A 19884-nucleotide genomic window follows, 5' to 3' on the forward strand; every position below is an offset into this window, starting at 1 on the left:
GAAACACAATTGGGAAGCAATTTCAGCTATTTTTATACCCGCTACCCATAGGGTAGAAGGGTATTATAACTTTGTGCCGGCAGGAAATGTATGTAACAGGTAGCAGGAGGCATCTCCGACCCTATAAAGTATATATATTCTTGATCAGCGTCAACAGCCGAGACAATCTAGCCATATCCGTCTGTCCGTCCGTCCGTATGAAACACTGGATCTCAGAGACTATAAGAGATAGAGATATAATTTTTTTCGACAGCATTTTTTATGTTTGCACGCAGATCAAGTTTGTTTCAAATTTTTACCACGCCCACTTCCACCCCCGCAATTTAAAAAAATCGAATAACAAGAGTAATTTTAAAGCTAGAGTTGCGAATTTTGATATATACATAAAATAATTACTATAGTAATTATGATTCCTGATCCTTGATTGCGATCAGATAAAAATTGTGGAAGTTATGAAAGAAATACTTTTATATGGGCAAAAACGCCTACTTACTAGGGCTCTTAGTTGCTTTGGCCGACAATCTGGTCCATTGTGCCGTCTATGGAATATTTCGAATGGTGTACCAAACATACCATTTGGTATATTTTTTTTAGTATTTTTTGGTATTTTCGGTAACTTTCTTACTTGTACATTCCTTCGGCTACATTTATAGCCAAATTATTTCGCAGTATTTTCTGCAAGCATATTCCAGATTTTAGCTATTTCTTTGGCTGCTGTTTTCATCGTTTGTTTCCAGGCTTGCGTAATTTTGTTTTGCTGCCATTTTTGCATTACTTTTTTGGAGCGATTTTTCGCGTCTAATTTTCGTGCAATTTAACTGCTATTTGTGTCCCTTCCGCCTACAACATGCGAATTATTCCCAATTTTATTTTGTTTGCTGTTCAAAGGCGAAATCAAGAAAAACGAAAGTATATTTAAAAGACAGACGAGCAGGAAAAAGCGGACGGGAAGATGGAAAGGGGGGCATGAGGATGGAGTTCTGTGGCACAATAGGCAAGGCCAACAGCAGCGACAAATAAATTAAATAAAAAAATATGCCTGGCCCGGTTTTTATGGCTTTTTGGCAAGTCGGAAATGAATGATTTATGGCAGCGGGGGAACCTACTGAGTAATAGGAAGGGAAGTAAGGAGTAAAGAGTGTGAAGAGTGCGTGCTGGCGCCCCTCGAGTTGATATTGCTCAGTGCCTAATCCTTTTTGCACTAATTTATTTACTTGAGTTGCCTTTTCAGCTAAGCGCATAAATCAAATAAGCAAATAAAAATAAATTTCAACTTTTCGCCATCTTGCGTTTTCTTCACTTGACTTTTCTTTTGGCTTTTGGCCGTGATTTTTTCTTTTTCGGTTTTTGTTTTGTTTTTTTTTTTTTCTTTTTTTGTTCGCCTTGGCTTTAAAATTAATTAAACTAAAAAGTTACGCAAAAATGCCGACAAATTCATTTAAGTCGAACTCGGGCAACTTTCTGCCCCGCCAAGAAGGCATCGGTAATGAAGTCACCGTCTGTCCGGGGGAGGCAAACGACAATCTTGCACAAAGCCAGCGAAATGGAAACTTTTGAACTTGGAACTTGCCCGCTTTCCGCTTTCCGCTTTCTCCCCTCCTCACCCTGGCGTATGCAACAGGAATTTGCATTTAACGAAAGTCCCACCGCCGCCGCCGGAACCGTCCAAAGTCTTAAAAATGCCCAGCCATTTATATTATGCAGGGGCCCATCAATTTGGCAACTGCACAAAAGCCAATTTGATGCACAAACTGTGAACTCTGCTCCGCATAGAGAAGAACGAAAAAACGAACATAACCCAAAACCCAGAACCCAGAACCTAGAACCCAAGGCTACCCCTAACTGAACTGAACCGAGTCGAACCTCATCGCATTTCTAGGAAAATGCCACTCCACAATTCCATTTCCATTTAACTCTATTGTAAATGCAGGTAAGCCTGTAAAAATCAGTTGCATTCGAATACCCTGTAAACTATGAATCCATAAATACGTCTCAATATAAAGTATTGAATTCGAAAAAGTCTTTTTCAAGTTTTACTGTACTATTAATAATATAATATTATTACTAATAGTAGTAAGATAATGTTGATAATTTACAGACATAAAAAAATGCATATTACATCCAACGTAATTATAATAAAGATAAACACAATCTTCAATTTGTGGAGCCACTTTAAATTTTTGTTGTGCAAAAATTGAATATCTATTTATGAATAATTTAATAAAAAAAATAAAAACAGGAATTATCATCAAGGTAAATTCAGTCTTGATTCATTCAAATTCACTTAATTGAAAACTCTCAATGAATACTCAATATTCCCTTCGGGAATAGAACATACAGGGTGGGAACAGCAAATGTCAAACATAAATCCTGGTCAACTCGTAGAACCACAAAAGAGAGACACTCAAAAGTGGCCAAAGGTATGCTGGCGACGAGTTTGTAATGGATTCCCATACATTTGTGCCGCATTTAAGCCCATTACCCATATGAACGCCAAATAGTTTATACACACACTCCCACTCACACGCACACACACAAACACATACACACGGACATACAAAGGCAATGATAGAACTCAGTTGTGGACATGTGAAATGTGCTGAAAATACGCAAACAAATTTGAAGCTCATTATCATGCACATTTCAATATCAATTTCCGCACAAGCTCACAGGCGATGGAAGAGCGGGAGCGGGGCATAGGGCGTGGCAGGGGTATTGGGAGACATGAGAAATCCTTTCAGACGTTTTACAAATGTCCTACATTGAGCCTGGCGACAGCAGGAATTCATTTTGAATGGCACAGCTATTTATGTGCACTGCGAGAAAACACTTGATCCTCCAAAATTGTAATTTAGGTATATGTTTTAGCTACTTAAAGAAAGCTTTAAATAGTCATTTCTTAACTTAAATAAATTAAAAAAAAAAATTATTTCTTATATGTATAACCACGGTTGCCATTCCAAAAAAAATTTTTTGTACCAAAATTTTGAAAAAATGTACCAATTTTAGCAAAAATGTACCACAAATTTTTTCACGAAAGATTTTTTGTATTTCACAAATTATGATTCACAATATATTATATAACTGTTTACGTAGTGATAGACCTTAGATTGGCGCATACATATTTTCTCAATTGACACAATACGTCGCAAATCAATCAATGGTTCAATTTCTAACTGATACAAAATTTGTGTCTGGTGGAACAGAGCCATTTGTTAAAATAATATGTGTGAATATAAAATTTTATGAAAAATTTTAATTCTAGACCAGGCATATTGAAAATGTATTCGAGAAATTCTAGCTTCAAAATTACGGTTGATCTATTTTTATTTTTATAATAAATATACTTTATATATTATATTTATACTCCTTGTGCCTGTTACATACATATCATGGAGGCACAAAGTTATAATACTCTTCCACCCATTAGATAGCGGTTATAAAACACTAAAATCGCAATATTGCGCTAAAGAATTTTGAATTTTTAAAAGTCGATTGATTTTTTAGCTCAGTGTATTCACTGCTTCTATACACACATTCATATATGCGTGCTGGGCGTTGGGAAATTGGGTTCTGTCAGCTGTTTAAGCTTTTTTTCCATGTGTGCCCGTCTCCGGTCAAGTTCCGGCTTTGATGTGTAGGACAACAACAACCGCAACAACACGAACATTTGCATAATTCACTGCCAAGGTTCACAAAGTGTTGATTGCTTTCCCCTCTTCACTCTTAACTCACCCTTGAATTAAACACCCAAAGGCACAGCCAATACCCAATTTACTATGCATTTCTTGAGACACACGAAATGAGATTCATGCCACAACTCAGTTTTAAGGCATCAAGTGTAGGCCAAAAAATTAACCAACTTGATTTCACATTCAAAGCAAAACTTGCTATAGTTGTGGCAAACTAGTTTAAGACATACAATAATAATACATCTCGTGTTCTGATTGACTGATTAACTGATTGACATCACAAACAGTAAGGCAGCGAATTTATTCAATAAATGAGGTAAGACCGTAATTTTTATACCCGCTCCCCAGTGGGTAGAAGGGCATTATCACTTCGTGCCTACAAAAAATATGTATATAACAGACACCACATAAAGAGATATCTTCGAAATAATACATATAGGTAATGCTCTATCGGAATTTGTTGCGTGCGAGCATCTTTACAGTGAAAAAAACATAAACTAAAACAATTTTAAAAATAAGTGAAGGTTATTCTTAAAGCTTTGGATGAGCACTATATTTAGAGCTAAGATTAATTTTAGGAACTTGTTCTATTTTATTATAAAATACATAATTTCGTTCATCTTTTGGTTTGCGTATAAATTTGTCAATTTTCGCAATTATCAAAACAGAAAACATAACACAAAAAAAATTAGCTCTAATTATAGTACTAATCTAGAGCTATAAGAATAATCTTTTTTATTTTTAAAAATGTTTTAGTTTATGTTTTTATTTTCACTGTAAAGATGGTCGCACGCTACATCCGTCAGAGAATTACCCATATCTGCATATTTTCTTGATCAATAAATAAATAGCCGAGACAACATAACCATGTCACTTAAATCTCAGAGTCCATAAAAGATATTATTTGGAATATTTGTATATAATTGTATATAGATATACCAAATATAGCCTTAAGTTTATTTCAGTAATCTACGATATATTAATTACGTATATTTTAAGAATAATTCCACACAGTTTTGCTTCCCTGCAGAACTGGAGGTGTCGATTGGGTAAGTGCTTACCTCGCCGATCACTACATGGGTACTTACTAAAGTGACCCTATAGTAAACGAACTTCGAACCACGTAGTTTATAAATGTATGCGTTTTAAAGCATAAGTACAAAATAACGGCAAGCATCGCTTTTGTTTTTGTTATTTTGTGGAAAGAGCATACACAAGATTAAAGACAAAACTTCGATTACGCTTTACATCGCTGTTTGTTTACGCGTCTTTGTTTTATTTTGTGCTACTCTTTTGCTCAAACGCAGCTGTGTTTGCTGGCTGACGAAATTCTGCAAGCATTTGAGTAGAGAAATCCAAAGCGGATCAATCGATCTATTATTAGGTGAGTTACTTAAAAAATAATAAATGTATGTATTATATGTTTAATGCGTAAAATATTAAATAAACAGATAATAAAAGTACAACAAGCAGTTAGCATAATGTATAGTTTTACGGTGGAAAACTACAATGTGCCTAAAGAAGTGCAATTGGAAATTATGACAGAAAATCTACGCTATGGAAATAATGACAGGGGTTTGCGGCCCTAAAAAAAGAAGACAATTTCTTTGGTGTTATGATCGGTGAGTATTTTAAAAGATAATTATTTAATAATCATTATCCACTTCAATCTATTACAACTTTTTTAATCCCTTTTATTTGTAGATTCAATAACTGCAGTCGGCGGTATTGACCCAGCTGAGGACCAATTGAGAAAGGCCCTGCAGAACCAAAAAAAAAGAGATATTTTAAAAACTCGAACTGCCTAAAAGTAATGAAAGAACAAGACTCGTAAGAATAAAGACAAATTTAAATTAAATAAAAACTGTAATTACAATTGTACATGTTTTTTAATTTATAATGGCAGGCCCCTCCATGGGGTCCAATGTAAGTACTTACTTCACCGACCCTTCAATGGGATCCGATGTTATGTATTTTACCGGCCTTTCCATGGGGTAAGTAATGTAAGTACTTTCTTTAAAGACCCTAATATGTTGCACTATTTCACTAGTTCGTGGGTAATCGAGGCGGTGGCGATTGACCCTATTTGCGGACATTTCATACAAAAACGGAAATTAAAAAACGCATGGCTAGACGCCACTTTGTAAGTAGCGGTGGTCTGCTGGTAAGTGCTTATTTCACCAGCAACGAACTAGCGCTCAGAACTGCAGGGTTGTATTGAAAATAGATAGCGGGTGTATAAAACGCTTTCATACTTGTTTAATTTTCTACTCTATCAATTTAAAATAGTTTCTCGAAAAGTATATAAAAAGCCGTTATCAATACTTGATTATATTATTGGAATCTGAGTAACTGTCTGGATTTAAACTTGTATGCGAAAGCGAACGAAGTTAGAAAAAAGCTCTGCACACACAATTAATAGCAATTTTAGTTTTTATACCCGTTATATACATATATGTAACATATGTTATGTATATACATATATCTTTGTGACTGTGGAATATGTAGGTAACAAGCAATAAGAGTCATCTCCGACCCCAAAAAGTAAATATATTCTTGATTTTCAATTTGGGGTACATAAAATAATAACTGTAGAATTTATAATTCCTGAAAATGTGAATGTGAAGTTATTAAAGAAATACTTTTTTATGGCAACAAATCTGTAGACAATCTGGTATGTTAAGTACTCCATGGTATATTTAAAAGGTAGCACTCTATCAATATACCAATTATTATTTATTGATTATTTTCATTTATTTATTTTGTAAAAAAAAACTGGTGCCTATAATTGCAAGAAATCGTTTATGATCGTTTGAAAGGTTATACTTACTACTTTACTTTTTATTAATAAAATAGCATGAATTGTTGATTATTAGTAGTAGTTCCTCACCGTTAAAGTGATTATATGCATGTTCCTTTCCAAGTCTTTCATCGTATTCGTTGTAGCAATATTTTCATTTTGTAGTTTTTGGAATAAAGTAAAGCAATACAAACATCTTAAACCGCGACTGAAACAAGCTAGTAAATTATATCATTCAATTTGCAATACGACTATCGCGGATGATTTCGTTTCCTCTATATTATTGAAATGATCAGCACTTCTTTTATTTTCTTCCATAACATATTCAATATGTTTTCTTTTTCTTAGATTTCTTAATTGACTAGAATATATCACTTTTGAAAATAGCACTTGAGTGTACATATGTAACATATATTAATATAGGATCGAGACTCATTCCTCTCGGGGCAAATTATAGTTCAATATAGTTATAGTGTTTTCAGTATTTCCAATAGTAATATTTTTGATAAAAATTAAAATCGTATCTGCACTTCATATAGTATTTAAACTGTAGCTAAACTTGTCATGGCAAACATTTAAATCAAATTGACTGTTGATGCTGATGAAAAATGTACATATATACTTTATATGTTCCGATTGCAAAAATACGCTTCTACTTCATACATATGTAGCGGGAATATTATTCATAATTAGGCATTTAGCTAAATTAATGAAAACAGGGATTTAAATGTCAGACTCACCAAAATATTTAAATTTAACCATTCAACAATAGTAAAATAATAACAAAGTTCATCCTCCCAAGCCCTAAGCAGTGAATGTAGGACGAATCCAATTGCTAGTCTTGCTAGTATTATTATAATATCAAAGGGATCTCTATGAGATTTCTCGCTATTTTTTAGATGAAAACGAATTTGTTTTGACTTTCAATAAAAAAATATACAAACTTCGTATGATTAAGTCATATATTATATATACAAATGTGCATACATACACTCAGCAAAAAAACAGCAATTCAATTCCTAAAAAAAAAAAATATTCAAAGGCAACGGCTGCTCAATTGGCAGCAGGCAGATTAGAGACTCAACTTCCGCAGCAGGTCTTCAGTCGTTGCAAATTAATTAATTTTAAAATAAGCAATAAATCATATGGAAATAAGATTAAATTTCCATTTATGACTAAGATATTTGAATTCAATGTCTGCAGAGGCCAAGAAAATAGAGAAAAGTTGTCCAATTAAGCACATTTTAAATTGGAAATTGACATGCATTCCTTAAACTACAAGTGAAATTGTTTACGTTCTAGTGCTTGCCATTTGGACTATTACTTAGAAAGTGAACGCATCATTCGGATTAAATAAACAACTTTATATAGATATGTACATATACAGATATCCTTAGCAAACGCAGACAGACTGTTAATACAGATATGGCCGTAATATCCATTTCTCGCTCGAATCTTAAAGATCACGGTTTTTCCACATTACTCGTTTTGGAAACATACGTTTCGTAACCAAAAACATACAGCTATGTTAAAATTAAGTACAAGCCAGATATGTTGAAATGAAGTTGTGTGTATTTTCATTGTTTTTTAAACCAATGGTTTGTATTAAGTAAACATTAGTGATACAAAAAAATAATGTTGAGAAATACTTGGAGCTATAAGTGTTAGCATTTTACTCTCATTCAGCAACGACGTGAATCGTTCATATTTGAGTTGTTGTTGTTGTCGTAGTTAGCGGGTGCATGTAAGAATTTGTATTGTGTAGTGTTTGTTCTGTTGTGTGTGTTGTTTAATTTAAATGTGTGTGTTAATTTTAAATGAAACTCATAAACGCTACACAAGGGACAGCAAGGGGAAACTAGTGACACAACTAGCCCTTGAGGCTGGTCATTCCCGCACGCATCACCTCATCGACGAGCAGCAGATTGCTGGCAATGATGGAGCACGAGTTGAGGATCTGTTTCTTCACAATGTAATTGTCGTAGACACCCAGATCGGTTGGCTTCATCGGCTCACCAGTGGCCAGATCAATACCAATCAGTTCGGGGCTCAAACGATCCTCCACCGTGAGCTTAACAATAGTGTCCTGGGCATCGTAGCCGCTGTTAATGGCTAGTGTTTTGGGAATGATCAGTAGAGCATCGGCAAAGGCTTGCACGGCCAGCCGAGCTTTGCCCTTAATCGTGTCCTTGAATTGCGCCAATTCATTGTAGGCGCGCACTTCAAAGGCACCGGCGCCGGGCACCAGAGCTTTATCTGCGATCGTGTTGTTAATCGCACGCAAGCCATCGCGAATAGCATCCTTGATCTGGGTGATTGTGTGCTTGTTGGGTCCCTTGATCAGAATGGTCACAGACAACGGATTTTTGCAGTCCTCGACGAATGTGAACTTGTTCTCGCCGAGCACATGCTCGTAGACTGTCCCAGCATAACCCAGATGCTCCTCCTGCAGATCATCGAATGAGTTCATGGCAGTGCCACCACAGGCGAGTGCCAAACGTTCCATGTTACGGCGCTTGGCACGACGCAAAGCCAGAATGCCCTCCTTGGCCAGGGCGTCCAGCGAGATGGGATCAATGCCCTTCTGGTTGATCAGAACAAAGGACTTGTCGGTGCCATCGCAGACAGCACGCTTCAGTTCGATGACCTTCTTGACACGCTGATCGATGAAATCGCGCTCGGCACGCACAAACGCTTCGCGCTCTGTGGCTGTCTTGTAGAAGAATCCGGAGTTGACTTCAGCCTTCTCGTATTCGAGTGAAACGTTGGCCGTCAGAATGTACGCATTCTCCAGACGCTTGGGCATATCGGGATGACGAGCACCATGATCCATGACCAAGCCACGTACCAGCTGCGTATCTGTGTCCGTCTTGTGCTGCATCTCCATCAACTCGACCATGTGCAAATCGACGGGCTGCTGCTTCTCATTGGCAATGCACAGCACAGCATCCACACACACTTCGGTCAACAAGTCGGCTAACTGAGGATGCACCTTGGTCCTCAAGCTGGTGTTGGCAATTTCCATTAGATTCTTTTTGTTGATCTCGACGGGCAGCTTAACCTTCTCAAGCACTTCCAGCGCCTTGTCGCGTGCCTTCTCAAAGCCCTCAGTCATGATGCGAGGATGCAAACCCTCCGACAAATAGATGTCCGCCTGCTTCAGCAACTCGCCAATTAGTAGCACTGTTGTCGTGGTGCCATCGCCAGTAGAATCATCCTGTGCGGTGCTGGCACGTGCAATCATCGAAGCAGTGGGATGCTGGATTTGCATGTCATGCAGCAGCACATTGCCGTCCTTCGTGATTTTGATGTCACCGGCACCAGAGACCAACCTGCAATACAAATAAATATAATTGCCATAAGTCGCTTTCCACTCCTTGCGATAACATCAACAAGCGTTATCGATTCATCGATGTAGCGAAGCTTCGAGAATGCACAGAATGAATCACGCTCCTCTCTCTCGCTCTCACTGTCCCTGTCTAGACATAAACAACCATATGGGCATATGCACATGTGTGTGTATGCGTGTGGAGCGCACATGACGGGGCTTTCAAGGAAAAACTTCTAGTCCATCATAAAATATGCTGCCATTTTTTCATCAATCAGTTCATTATACTGGCAGTTTTATTTAGAAAATGCAAATAAAATGATTGAGCTTTGCACTGCAAATTTGCTATTGCTGTCTCAGTCTCAGCAGATGACGCATGCCGACAAGCGGTCTTAACCTCACTGTTGGAAATTGGTTGCCGCAGCAGATGTCACAAATTGTTTATGAAATGCGCTAGTTTAATAGCATCTGCACATTGTGCATTTTTCAGTTATGTCATGGTGTCTATAAACTTGCGTTTTAATATAGATTACTTACATTTTGACGGTTCCTTTAGGTCCCAAATTGGTGCGCATCACATCTTGCAAACCTTTCGCCGCACTGATGTTAATGGCCAACGCCTGAGCGGCACGGGCAAATTCAGCCTTTGGGTTTAACAAGCTTATTGAAGCCATTTTCTGTGATTTAGTTCAATAATAAATATTAAAATTATTGAGTACAAATTAAATGCAAGTGCAACACACGCCGCCGACTGGTTTAAGTAGAATCACAGAACATTCGATAGCGATAATGTGGGTAATCACTCAAGTCAACGATATGTGTGAGAATACAAAAGTTATCGATTTCTTGTTGCGCTATTGTAAGTTTTTACATATGTTTCCAAAACATGAAGTAACTTTACTGAACAATATACCACAATTTAGAATTTATTATGAATTATATATATAATATTATAATATAATACAAGTTAAATACAATTATTATGATATTCTCGTGAACTATCGATTGTGGTAAACACGGCCACACTCGAAATTATCGAGTGGACAGTCTCAAATAAAAACATGTTTGCATTTCTTGTTATTCGTAATAACATTTAATTAATATATTAAAGTCTATGCAGTATTTACAAAATGAACAAATTCGTATTATTGTGACAGTGTGTGGGGATGTGAAGCTTACCAGTCCCAATTGAACAATGAGGCAAAGCAAAGAAGTCTCTATTTAAATATTTGTTAAAATTCATTTTGTTGTCTGTTTGGTGCGCTACATACATACGTTCATGTGTATGTATGTATGTACACATTTGTATTTATATCATCAAGGAAGGCACCGATACCCCGATACTACGATATCGATAAGCAAACGTAGCTTAGCACGCATCTCTAAACGAAACTAATTCGGCGACAATTTTTTTTTTTTGTTAATTGGGGAGAGGAAAAATATCACCTAAAATTCAATCAGTGCAGTGAGTTCCCAAGATAATCAGTGTGCCAAGCTAACATATTGCCAACAGAGATTTCTAGCAAAAGTGGGAGCGTGGTGGGAGCACAATGAGTGTGTTGGCATATCCACGTACAAATGATGAGGAGATTTTTCGACAGTGCACAAAGGATTGTGGCGTTGTGACGGCCACGGAGGACTTTCAGTATTTCGCCTTGCGCTGCATTTTCTGCAGCGAGAAGTTTCTCTACTTCGATGCATTCATCGGTCACATGCAAACTGTGCATCTCGAAGATGCAGCCCATCGCAGCAACAGCAGCTCTGGCTACAGACTGGGCCTGGGGTTGGGATTGGGCTTGGGCCAACCTATGTCCATAGGCCTAGACGATGCTGATGGTGATGGCGACGACGTTGATGACGGCAGCGGCGTAGGAGGGCGACTTGGTTATGGCAATGGAAGCAGCTTATTGCAACAGTTTGATGAGATTGAAGACTTGACCGATGCGGACACTGCGCTGCTCGAGCCACAAATGGTCATCAAACAGGAGCTGCAAGAGCTAGACAGCAGCGACAATGATAACGACCACGATAATGACAACGAGAACGATGATGATGCCGTAAATGACGATAATCTACTGCCCGCCGATGACACTGATAATGTGGACGACGACAGCGAAGCAATTCTGCCCGAGAGTGATCTCTCAAGGGCCAACATCAGATCCCGCATGAAATTGGCTGGACCACCGCCATACCTGGGACGGCACGGCAGTGGCTCCAATGTGGTCGATGTGAAAAACGAGCCGCTAACAGCCGACGGCGATGATTCGATGGATGAATATGATCATAACTATTTGAATGACAATTCAAATGAGTATCCTGACTACAATCCCAGCAGCTATAATGCAGGACATGGCAACAACAGTGCAGCTGGTGGCGAATCTGATTTTCTCAGCTATGATGAAATGGTGGAGGAATCTCTGTTAGGCGTAAGTTGTACTCTTTAAGGCTCTTTTAATTTGTCTAGACATTAATCTCTCTTCTTTGCTTTCTGAATGTAGCGCGATCGGGAGCTGACCATGCACATCAAGGATCGCAAGATGATACAATTCCTGATACACTCTTACAAGCGCAATCCCTTTCTGTGGGATCACAGTCATGCCCAGTTCCGGGATCGCGTGAAACGCGCTCGCTTCCTCGACTGGATTGTGCTCGAGTTTAAGAATCGCTTTAACATCTCACTGGCCAAGGATGCGATCACAAGGAAATGGGACAATCTGCGCACTGTTTACAAGCGCGAATGCAATCGCATGGCTCTCGAGAAGACGAACATCAGCACTCTCTGGTATTTCAAGGAGCTGCATTTTCTTAACGAACTTTACAGTTACAACTCGAAAATGTCCGACGCCGTTGTCAAGGTGAGTTCCGTAAATCAATACGAAGCGATCAGTATTTTTGTGTACCAGACACTGCTATTGGATACGCTTTCTTGTTTGTTTTGAACTGGAGCTAGAGCTGGAGATGGATTATATAACTGCACACATATCAGCGATTAAACAACAGTGGGATTTGGAATCTTCCAGTCGAGTCTTTTATGCGTTACAGATAAGAAGGAAAAATTGCGTTAGTTATTACTAATTTTATGTAACATAGAATTGACTTCTTTAGTTTAATGTAAATCCACGTTTTTTTTTATTAACTTTCTACTGAGTTGAGATGCGAGTTTAACAAAGTCAACTACTATTTAATCCACTGCCAAATGCTGATATATAGTAAGACGTTCTTTTAATTTATGAGCTGGAAGGTTGCAATTTTTATAGAACATAATTTTCGACACTTGATCATGCGCTACGAAATGGTTTATTAAATTTCCAATTATTTTTTTTTTTTTTTTTCAATAAAAAGTTAAATTCAATTAAGCAAACTATAGAATATTTTTGAACCAGTGCTTAGCAAAGCTACGAACCAGTTGTAGTTTTCAATGTTATTGCAAAGAAGTGGAACATAGATGCAGATCAAGCTTTGTAGTTATACAAAATGCTTAATTCTAACTCATTGTTCGACTGACTAATCTTTTAACAAATAGCCTAAGTTATAGCAGATATAGTGCTGCAATTTAAACGTAGCCTTTGTATTCTGAAATAAGACGGTATTGCAAAAAAAAACCATACCTGTTCTCTAATGCACTTTCGATTTGTTCCTGCACAGGAAACCTCATACAGACGACGCTTTTCGGCCATATGGAACGATACCTCTACCGCCAAACTGCTCGTTATGGTTAAGCGCTATCAGTGCTTCTACAATCGCTTCGATCCCGACTATCGTAGCAAGGAGCGACGCGGCGAGGGGCTGCAACAAATGGCTATGGAATTGCAGCAGCTCATCGATGTGACCACCATACAAATCTCGAAACGTATCTCTCAGTTGCGCTTTGATTACTCCAAACAGAAGATGGAACGTTTGAACGCCGAACGCATGGGTCGAAAATTTATACCGAATTACATTTACTACGATCAAATGCACTTCATGGACGATGACATTCCGCCATTCAAGTGCGAACATTGCGGCGAAATAGTGCAAACGTTGCGGGAACTCGATCTGCATATGCTCAGCCATCAGCCAAGTCTGGGCGGCAGTTACTATTGCAATGTGTGCAGCATTCAGTTCAACACTGGCGAAGAGTTTGAGAACCATAAGCAACTGCATTTAGGCGCGGGCAACGAAGTCAAATATAATTGCGAGTTGTGCACGGCCAGTTTTCGCGAGAAGTCCAATTACGATGAGCATTTGAGACGCCACAACGATGAGCTATTCCTGCCCACATTGGCACTGAATCACAGTATACTCGATAGCGGTAGCGGCGATGCAGATGCTGCTGGCGGCGGAGCTACTGATGTTTCCCTGGTGGGCGACGACGACGAACTATTCGCCGGGGATGGATCGAAGCCATTCCCCTGCGAGGTTTGTCATCGCACGTTTGCATCGCCGGGACACTTAAATGCGCATCGGGTGGTGCATCAGGATGAGCGAGAGCGATGCTACAAATGCGATTATCCGCAATGTAGTAAATCGTTTGTCTCGCGTCACAGTCTCTTCGATCACTTGAAGCAACACTACAGCAACGAGGAGTTCAAGTGCGACATCTGCGGCAAGAGCTTCAAGTCTACCAAGAATCTACAGAATCACAAACAGATACACGACAAGGTCAAGCGCTACGTTTGCCAAATATGCGGCTCGGCATTCGCCCAAGCCGCTGGCCTCTACCTGCACAAGCGTCGTCACAATCGTCCCAATGGCAGCACCGGCGCCGTCGGTGGTCGCTCCAGTCGCACCACACTGTGAGCCAGCCACCCGCTGATATATAGTAAAGAAGATCAATCAACAGATCTAAGTTATTGCAGCTATGCATTTCCCCCACCCCTAAGAAATGAATGACACATCCACAAGCTATGTTTATATTTTTTTTAACGATTATTATAAGTTGTATTTGAGTTGTATACATTTCACACAGCTGTACTTAAGCTTCTAAGTATTTTACAATCAAACTAAAATTGTCCGTAACTAAGCCAAGAACTTTAATATGTAGATATAAACATTACACATACGCACTATATTTACTGATTATTGTATTCGTGAATGCAATATATGTAAAAACAAAAAGAAAAGAAAAGATCTGCCGTCTTGCTCGCACAGCAGCTGAACGTCTCAATTTGGTGGCAAAAAAAGGAAAGACAAAAACGAAAGAGATGAAAAGCGTAACTTTAGTTAACAATTTAGATTATTATTATGAGTTTAAAGACAAAACAAAACAGAATAATACCCCCCAAAATGTGCTTCACTGACATTGAGGCAAACACACACATTCCAATTCCACAACACTAGTTAAATGATTAATAAGTGTCAAAAGAAAACGAAACAAGTATTTCTTACAAGTATTCTCTATTGTACAACTACAAACTACGAAAGAAACAAAAACAAATATGTATGCATATTAATTATATATTTATTTAAATACGCAAAGTGCGAAGTTGTAACGCGAATCATGCGCAGGGCCATTAAAATGAAATAACAAACAATAATAATTATATTAATTATAATAACAAGAGTAACAGCGCAACAGGAAGAATATCAAGAAGAGTTGCTAAGCTCTGCACTTTGAATAACAATAACACAACTGTAAAACATACACAACAACAAAACACACATCAATGTTAGATTTAATTTACAAATAACATAAACGACTGAATCTGAAAAATACATTTACTTACACACAAACACAACAAACACATACAAACAGCTATAAATGATAAATAGTATAAACATGAAACCTTCCTTCACGAGTGCGGCAGCCTTGTTAAACCAATTGCTTCTATAGCATCTAATTCAACTATAATTACTAGATGATAAAATGTAAACATAGTACTAGGGCTGATTTGTAATCTAATTCATTTTGTTTTGTTCATTTATTGTACTTATTATTGCATCACTGAATATACTAAATGCCTGTTATTGTATGTAGAGCTACTTTCTGGAATTTATGAAAGAATATTGCCAAGCAGGAAGTGGCTGCAAATCATCATATCGAAATGCAACAAATCTTCTCTTGCTCTCATATTCAATAGTTTTCCGCAAAGCTTTTTGCATTTCAAAATCCATTGATCGTTACCGTTTCCGTTAATGTACATAAATAATTTTGAGATGTGCACATTTGTTGCCTGCTCTTCGCCAATCGATGTCGATAAACAGATATGAATGAATGCAAAAAGAGAGTAGGAGAGCGTAAACACATACCCACATATACAAATACACCACATACAATGTATAAGTTCATCATTATGAAGAATGATGGATATTTTTGATAAGCAAACAAATTCACCTTAGTTGTAAGTTCATTTAGCACAATTGTCAACAAAAAGTAAAAGCTACGGCAGCATATAAATATACAACACTTACATATACACACAAGCACATGTAAATGACTGCAGCAGCTCCATACTAAACTTAAGTATTTGATTACATTTCGCTTACTCATTATGCTTTAAGAACTTAACTTAACACACACACATACACATACACATATACACGCAAGTGGTGAACTTATCGTGCGTGTGTGCATGTGTGTTTGATAGAAAACTTGTGTATTTCGTTGTATTGAATTCTTGTTTTCAACAATAACAAACAATTGTGAAATAGTTAACAGCAGATCTAAGAAACAAATTTATACATGAAAATATAATCGCATCAAATTCGTCGTAAGAGGCCGTAACAAAGTGCGCTTCCGTAAGCTACTAATAAAGAAAACACCCTATAAACAAAACAAATCTAAACAAAAAAGCAAATACAAAATTTGCATAAATTAATATTAATATAGCATACATACTATGTATATTAATAAAAGAAGAAGGTAAAATCGAACAAACAAACAATTGCAATATGAAAACAAGAATGAGAAGCTATCTTCGGCACGCCGAATATTCAATACCCTTGCAGAATGAAAACAATTCTATATATAATTTCAACTAAAAGAAAATCTCAAGATCGATCAGTATTTAAATTCCAAGCAACTCGATCATTTCTATATGTTAAAGTAGTCCGATTTTATACAAACTAAACTAATACGAATAATTTGTAGTATTAAAAACAAATTTAGTAATTAACCGCAATCATTCCCTTGGCAAGTATGTGCTATGAAAATAGACAAATCTGGGCACAGTTGGCATAGATATATTGTAACTTGCAACTAGCGAGGGTATAAAAAGCGCGCACAGAGATTATCATTAGAGCCGAACTCTACCACATGTAAATTTCAATAAAATAAAAAGAAAATAAATCTACAATTTTATTTAATCACTCTGTCGTTTAATTTAAAATGAACTACATATACATATAATACTAAGAATGTACTTGAGATTTGGTTTAATAACTTGGTAACCCACTAGCAATAAATACAGAGATATTTTTTTTTTTTCTAATTCGAGTGTTTGTTGAATGACGAATTGAATAGACGCGATACGTTGCTTATAAGCAGCAAAAGGCGTTTCAAGAATCATATCATTAATTTACCGGACTGTGGGACAATGCGTGGTATTAGTAATACTTTACAGTGAAGTTTTTGTTGATTGGGGTGCTGTGTTGATAAAGATGACGAAAGCATTGGAGATAGCATTTAATACGCTCGTTTGATGTTTATTTGAAATGTCTAGACTCAACTAGGCTACGCTCTCACGTTAATGAATGTCAAGTTGATCAGGCTTGCAAAGCAGTGCACGGCCTAATTTGCACGAAAGCAGGGCAGAGTGCACTGCTTGCTTCCAGTTTTACCTACGATCCAGCCATTTAGTATTTGTTTTAGGCTACGTTTCGCACAAGCACGTCAATCAGAAGTGACTAAATTTTGTTGTTATTCATTTGCGTCTGCCGTCTGGGTAATTAGCAAATCTAAATATTATCGGACTTTGAGTGTGTATATGTACATACATATGTATGTATATTTTGCCAACATTTTTGATTAGCGAAGCAAGCAGCACCTCCCAACACAACCCATGCCACTCAGAATGACTCGTTGTTTTTGCGTTCTGGCACGCTCTAGAGATAGAGATACTACGTACGCAACATACGTAGAAAGATCTGTTTTTGCCACAGTCAACACTCGCTATAAGTGCATGCAAACTAAATCACTTACTGCCAATCAATTAAAATGCTAGGGCTAGTTGGCAGCTTACAATCGATCGAATGCATTTCAAGTGTTCCAATTTGCATGCTGCAAGTATTCGCTTTCTGCGAAAAGAAACATATTGAACTTTTTTTTATACATGTGTATATGCTCATATATTATGTTTCTGCCCGACCGTCGTTGCACATAATCGACGTACACTGTATGCTCGAATGGAAGGGTGTGTGTGTGTGTTTGGCAAATAAACAGCCATAGCTACAGCACCTATGTATGTATGTAGATATGAAACAGAAAATGGCAATGTGATTGGCGCGTGCTCGTTTCGCATTTGACGATACGCATAAAGTTCTCTGTCAATGTCTGTTGGGCTTATTTTTAGCGATACCACGAATTTCCAAATGCTGGTAAACACATTAATCAGAATTCGGGCTGAATGAACCGATAAGATTGCAATAAATGAAAGTCGATGATTCGATTATTGTTGTTGTTCGATTTGCTTTTTTTGCGATTTTTTTTATTTACATATTTATTTTTTAATTTTACTCATGGGCAGGTTTGACCAGCATTAACAAATTTTTATATATTTAGCCAACGGCTCTCATACAATGTGTATTATATACAAAAACAAAACCAAAACAAGAGTTAAGCATTGTTGTGGGGATTTTCTGACTGCTCCAAGTGCTGGGCTTTGCTTCGTGACACGACGACACTGCGTCACTGCCACGGCCACGATTATTATCACCAGTCACCCGTTACCCGTTACCAGTCAATTACAAAATCCTCGACTGACTAGATGGAAACACTAAATGAGTTCGCCATGCTCATTCACTTTGATGATCCGCACGCGCGCATTCCGCTTCGCCAGCAATTGCTCAATGTCCATGCTGCTGCTGCCGCTGCTGCCGGTGCTGGTGCTATTGTTGTCTTCGTTGGCGAAAAGTCCGAGATTATCCTTGATCAGATGATCGACGGCACAACCATCGCACTGCAAGATGACGACCCCACTGGTAAACGCCTCCTCGCTGATGATTTTCGTATTGCGTGTGTTGCACAGCTTACACAGATACACCAGTTCCATGCGGCGTTGCATGCGTCGAAAACGCTTCAACGTTGTGGGCGACAACGAGCCCGATGGCTTAGCTGCTCCGCCCGCATTTCCGCCAATAGCCGGAATGGCCGTGAAGCGACAAGCATCGAGTATGGAGCGTGGTATTGAGAGCGGTGGAGTACGCAGCGCATCCTTCAGCGCTTGCTCCGCATCGGCATCGGGCAGCGGCACCGTCGCCGGCTGCTGTGTAGCATTGATGATGGCGTTCTGGCCATTTTGACGGAGATAGTTTAGCGTACGCGACGTGAATATATTACGCAATGCATTCATTTTACATCGGCATAATAACGATGATCGGATCTTGGGTTACGGATGTATGTATATGTGCGTTTGTTTCTGTTGCAAGTGCACTCGAACACACACAACAAAATTGAACCACACGTGCGAATTTTTGGGAACTTACTAACAAACAAAAAATATTGTGTGTTTACAACTACGTTGTACGCAGTTCACTCCAGCCACCGACAACACTGTTCACTGTTCATGTGAACTGTTTAACTCGAAACTTAGTTCAATTGAACTGGAACAAGCAAACGCAAACTATTCAACATGTTGAGTTGTTTGGGAACAATTGTTATCGACTTACAATATTATACATATGTACATATATTAATATAATTAAGTAATATTATTAAGTAAAATCATGTTTAATAACAATTTAATGTGTATTCTGAAATATTGAATAATTCATTTTTGATAGTACGCATGTAAATAGCATCAACATTTTTGTTCCCTAGTCCCCTTTTTATTGTAAAATATGTATGTGTCACAATTAAAATGCCGATAATGCCATTAAAATGCAAATAAACATTTAGCGTCATTTTTATGTGTAAAAACGATCACAAA

General features: G+C 37.8%; 3 protein-coding genes and 1 long non-coding RNA gene across 4 annotated transcripts; 2 read left to right on the forward strand and 2 right to left on the reverse strand.

The window, feature by feature from the left end:
* The first annotated feature begins 5140 nt into the window (after positions 1-5140).
* LOC117577699 (uncharacterized) lies at positions 5141-5568 on the forward strand. The gene is made up of 2 exons (XR_004573302.2): positions 5141-5314; positions 5397-5568. It is a non-coding gene; the product is annotated as an uncharacterized LOC117577699 (long non-coding RNA).
* A 2474-nt stretch (positions 5569-8042) lies between these two features.
* On the reverse strand, positions 8043-10594 carry LOC117573071 (T-complex protein 1 subunit zeta). Its single transcript, XM_034255946.2, has 2 exons — positions 10358-10594; positions 8043-9824 (listed from the first exon to the last, which is right to left on the reverse strand). Exons 1-2 carry the CDS (start codon positions 10492-10494, stop codon positions 8363-8365), a joined length of 1599 nt encoding a protein of 532 aa, XP_034111837.1. The 5' UTR covers positions 10495-10594; the 3' UTR covers positions 8043-8362.
* A 315-nt stretch (positions 10595-10909) lies between these two features.
* Positions 10910-17109, forward strand: LOC117564070 (uncharacterized). The gene is made up of 4 exons (XM_034242699.2): positions 10910-11285; positions 11334-12246; positions 12319-12675; positions 13466-17109. The coding sequence occupies exons 2-4, from the start codon at positions 11371-11373 to the stop codon at positions 14597-14599; spliced, it is 2367 nt and encodes a 788-aa protein (XP_034098590.1). The 5' UTR covers positions 10910-11285; positions 11334-11370; the 3' UTR covers positions 14600-17109.
* A 1291-nt stretch (positions 17110-18400) lies between these two features.
* LOC117564086 (DNL-type zinc finger protein) lies at positions 18401-19514 on the reverse strand. The gene has a single exon (XM_034242720.2). It carries the CDS (start codon positions 19306-19308, stop codon positions 18733-18735), a length of 576 nt encoding a protein of 191 aa, XP_034098611.1. The 5' UTR covers positions 19309-19514; the 3' UTR covers positions 18401-18732.
* Between the last annotated feature and the right edge of the window lie 370 nt (positions 19515-19884).

This window comes from Drosophila albomicans, chromosome X (assembly GCF_009650485.2).
Source record: "Drosophila albomicans strain 15112-1751.03 chromosome X, ASM965048v2, whole genome shotgun sequence".
NCBI classification, from domain to species: Eukaryota; Metazoa; Arthropoda; class Insecta; order Diptera; family Drosophilidae; genus Drosophila; species Drosophila albomicans.

What these genes read in the sequence shown, in the direction of transcription:
- LOC117564070 (XM_034242699.2), top strand. Translation starts at nt 11,371, where the DNA reads ATGAGTGTGTTGGCATATCCACGTACAAATGATGAGGAGATTTTTCGA. An exon ending in TGGAGGAATCTCTGTTAGGC is followed by an intron (nt 12,247 to 12,318) that starts GTAAGTTGTACT and finishes TTCTGAATGTAG; the next exon opens with CGCGATCGGGAGCTGACCAT. An exon ending in TGTCCGACGCCGTTGTCAAG is followed by an intron (nt 12,676 to 13,465) that starts GTGAGTTCCGTA and finishes GTTCCTGCACAG; the next exon opens with GAAACCTCATACAGACGACG.
- LOC117573071 (XM_034255946.2), bottom strand. Translation starts at nt 10,494, where the DNA reads ATGGCTTCAATAAGCTTGTTAAACCCAAAGGCTGAATTTGCCCGTGCC. An exon ending in CCTAAAGGAACCGTCAAAAT is followed by an intron (nt 9,825 to 10,357) that starts GTAAGTAATCTA and finishes TTTGTATTGCAG; the next exon opens with GTTGGTCTCTGGTGCCGGTG.
- LOC117564086 (XM_034242720.2), bottom strand. Translation starts at nt 19,308, where the DNA reads ATGAATGCATTGCGTAATATATTCACGTCGCGTACGCTAAACTATCTC.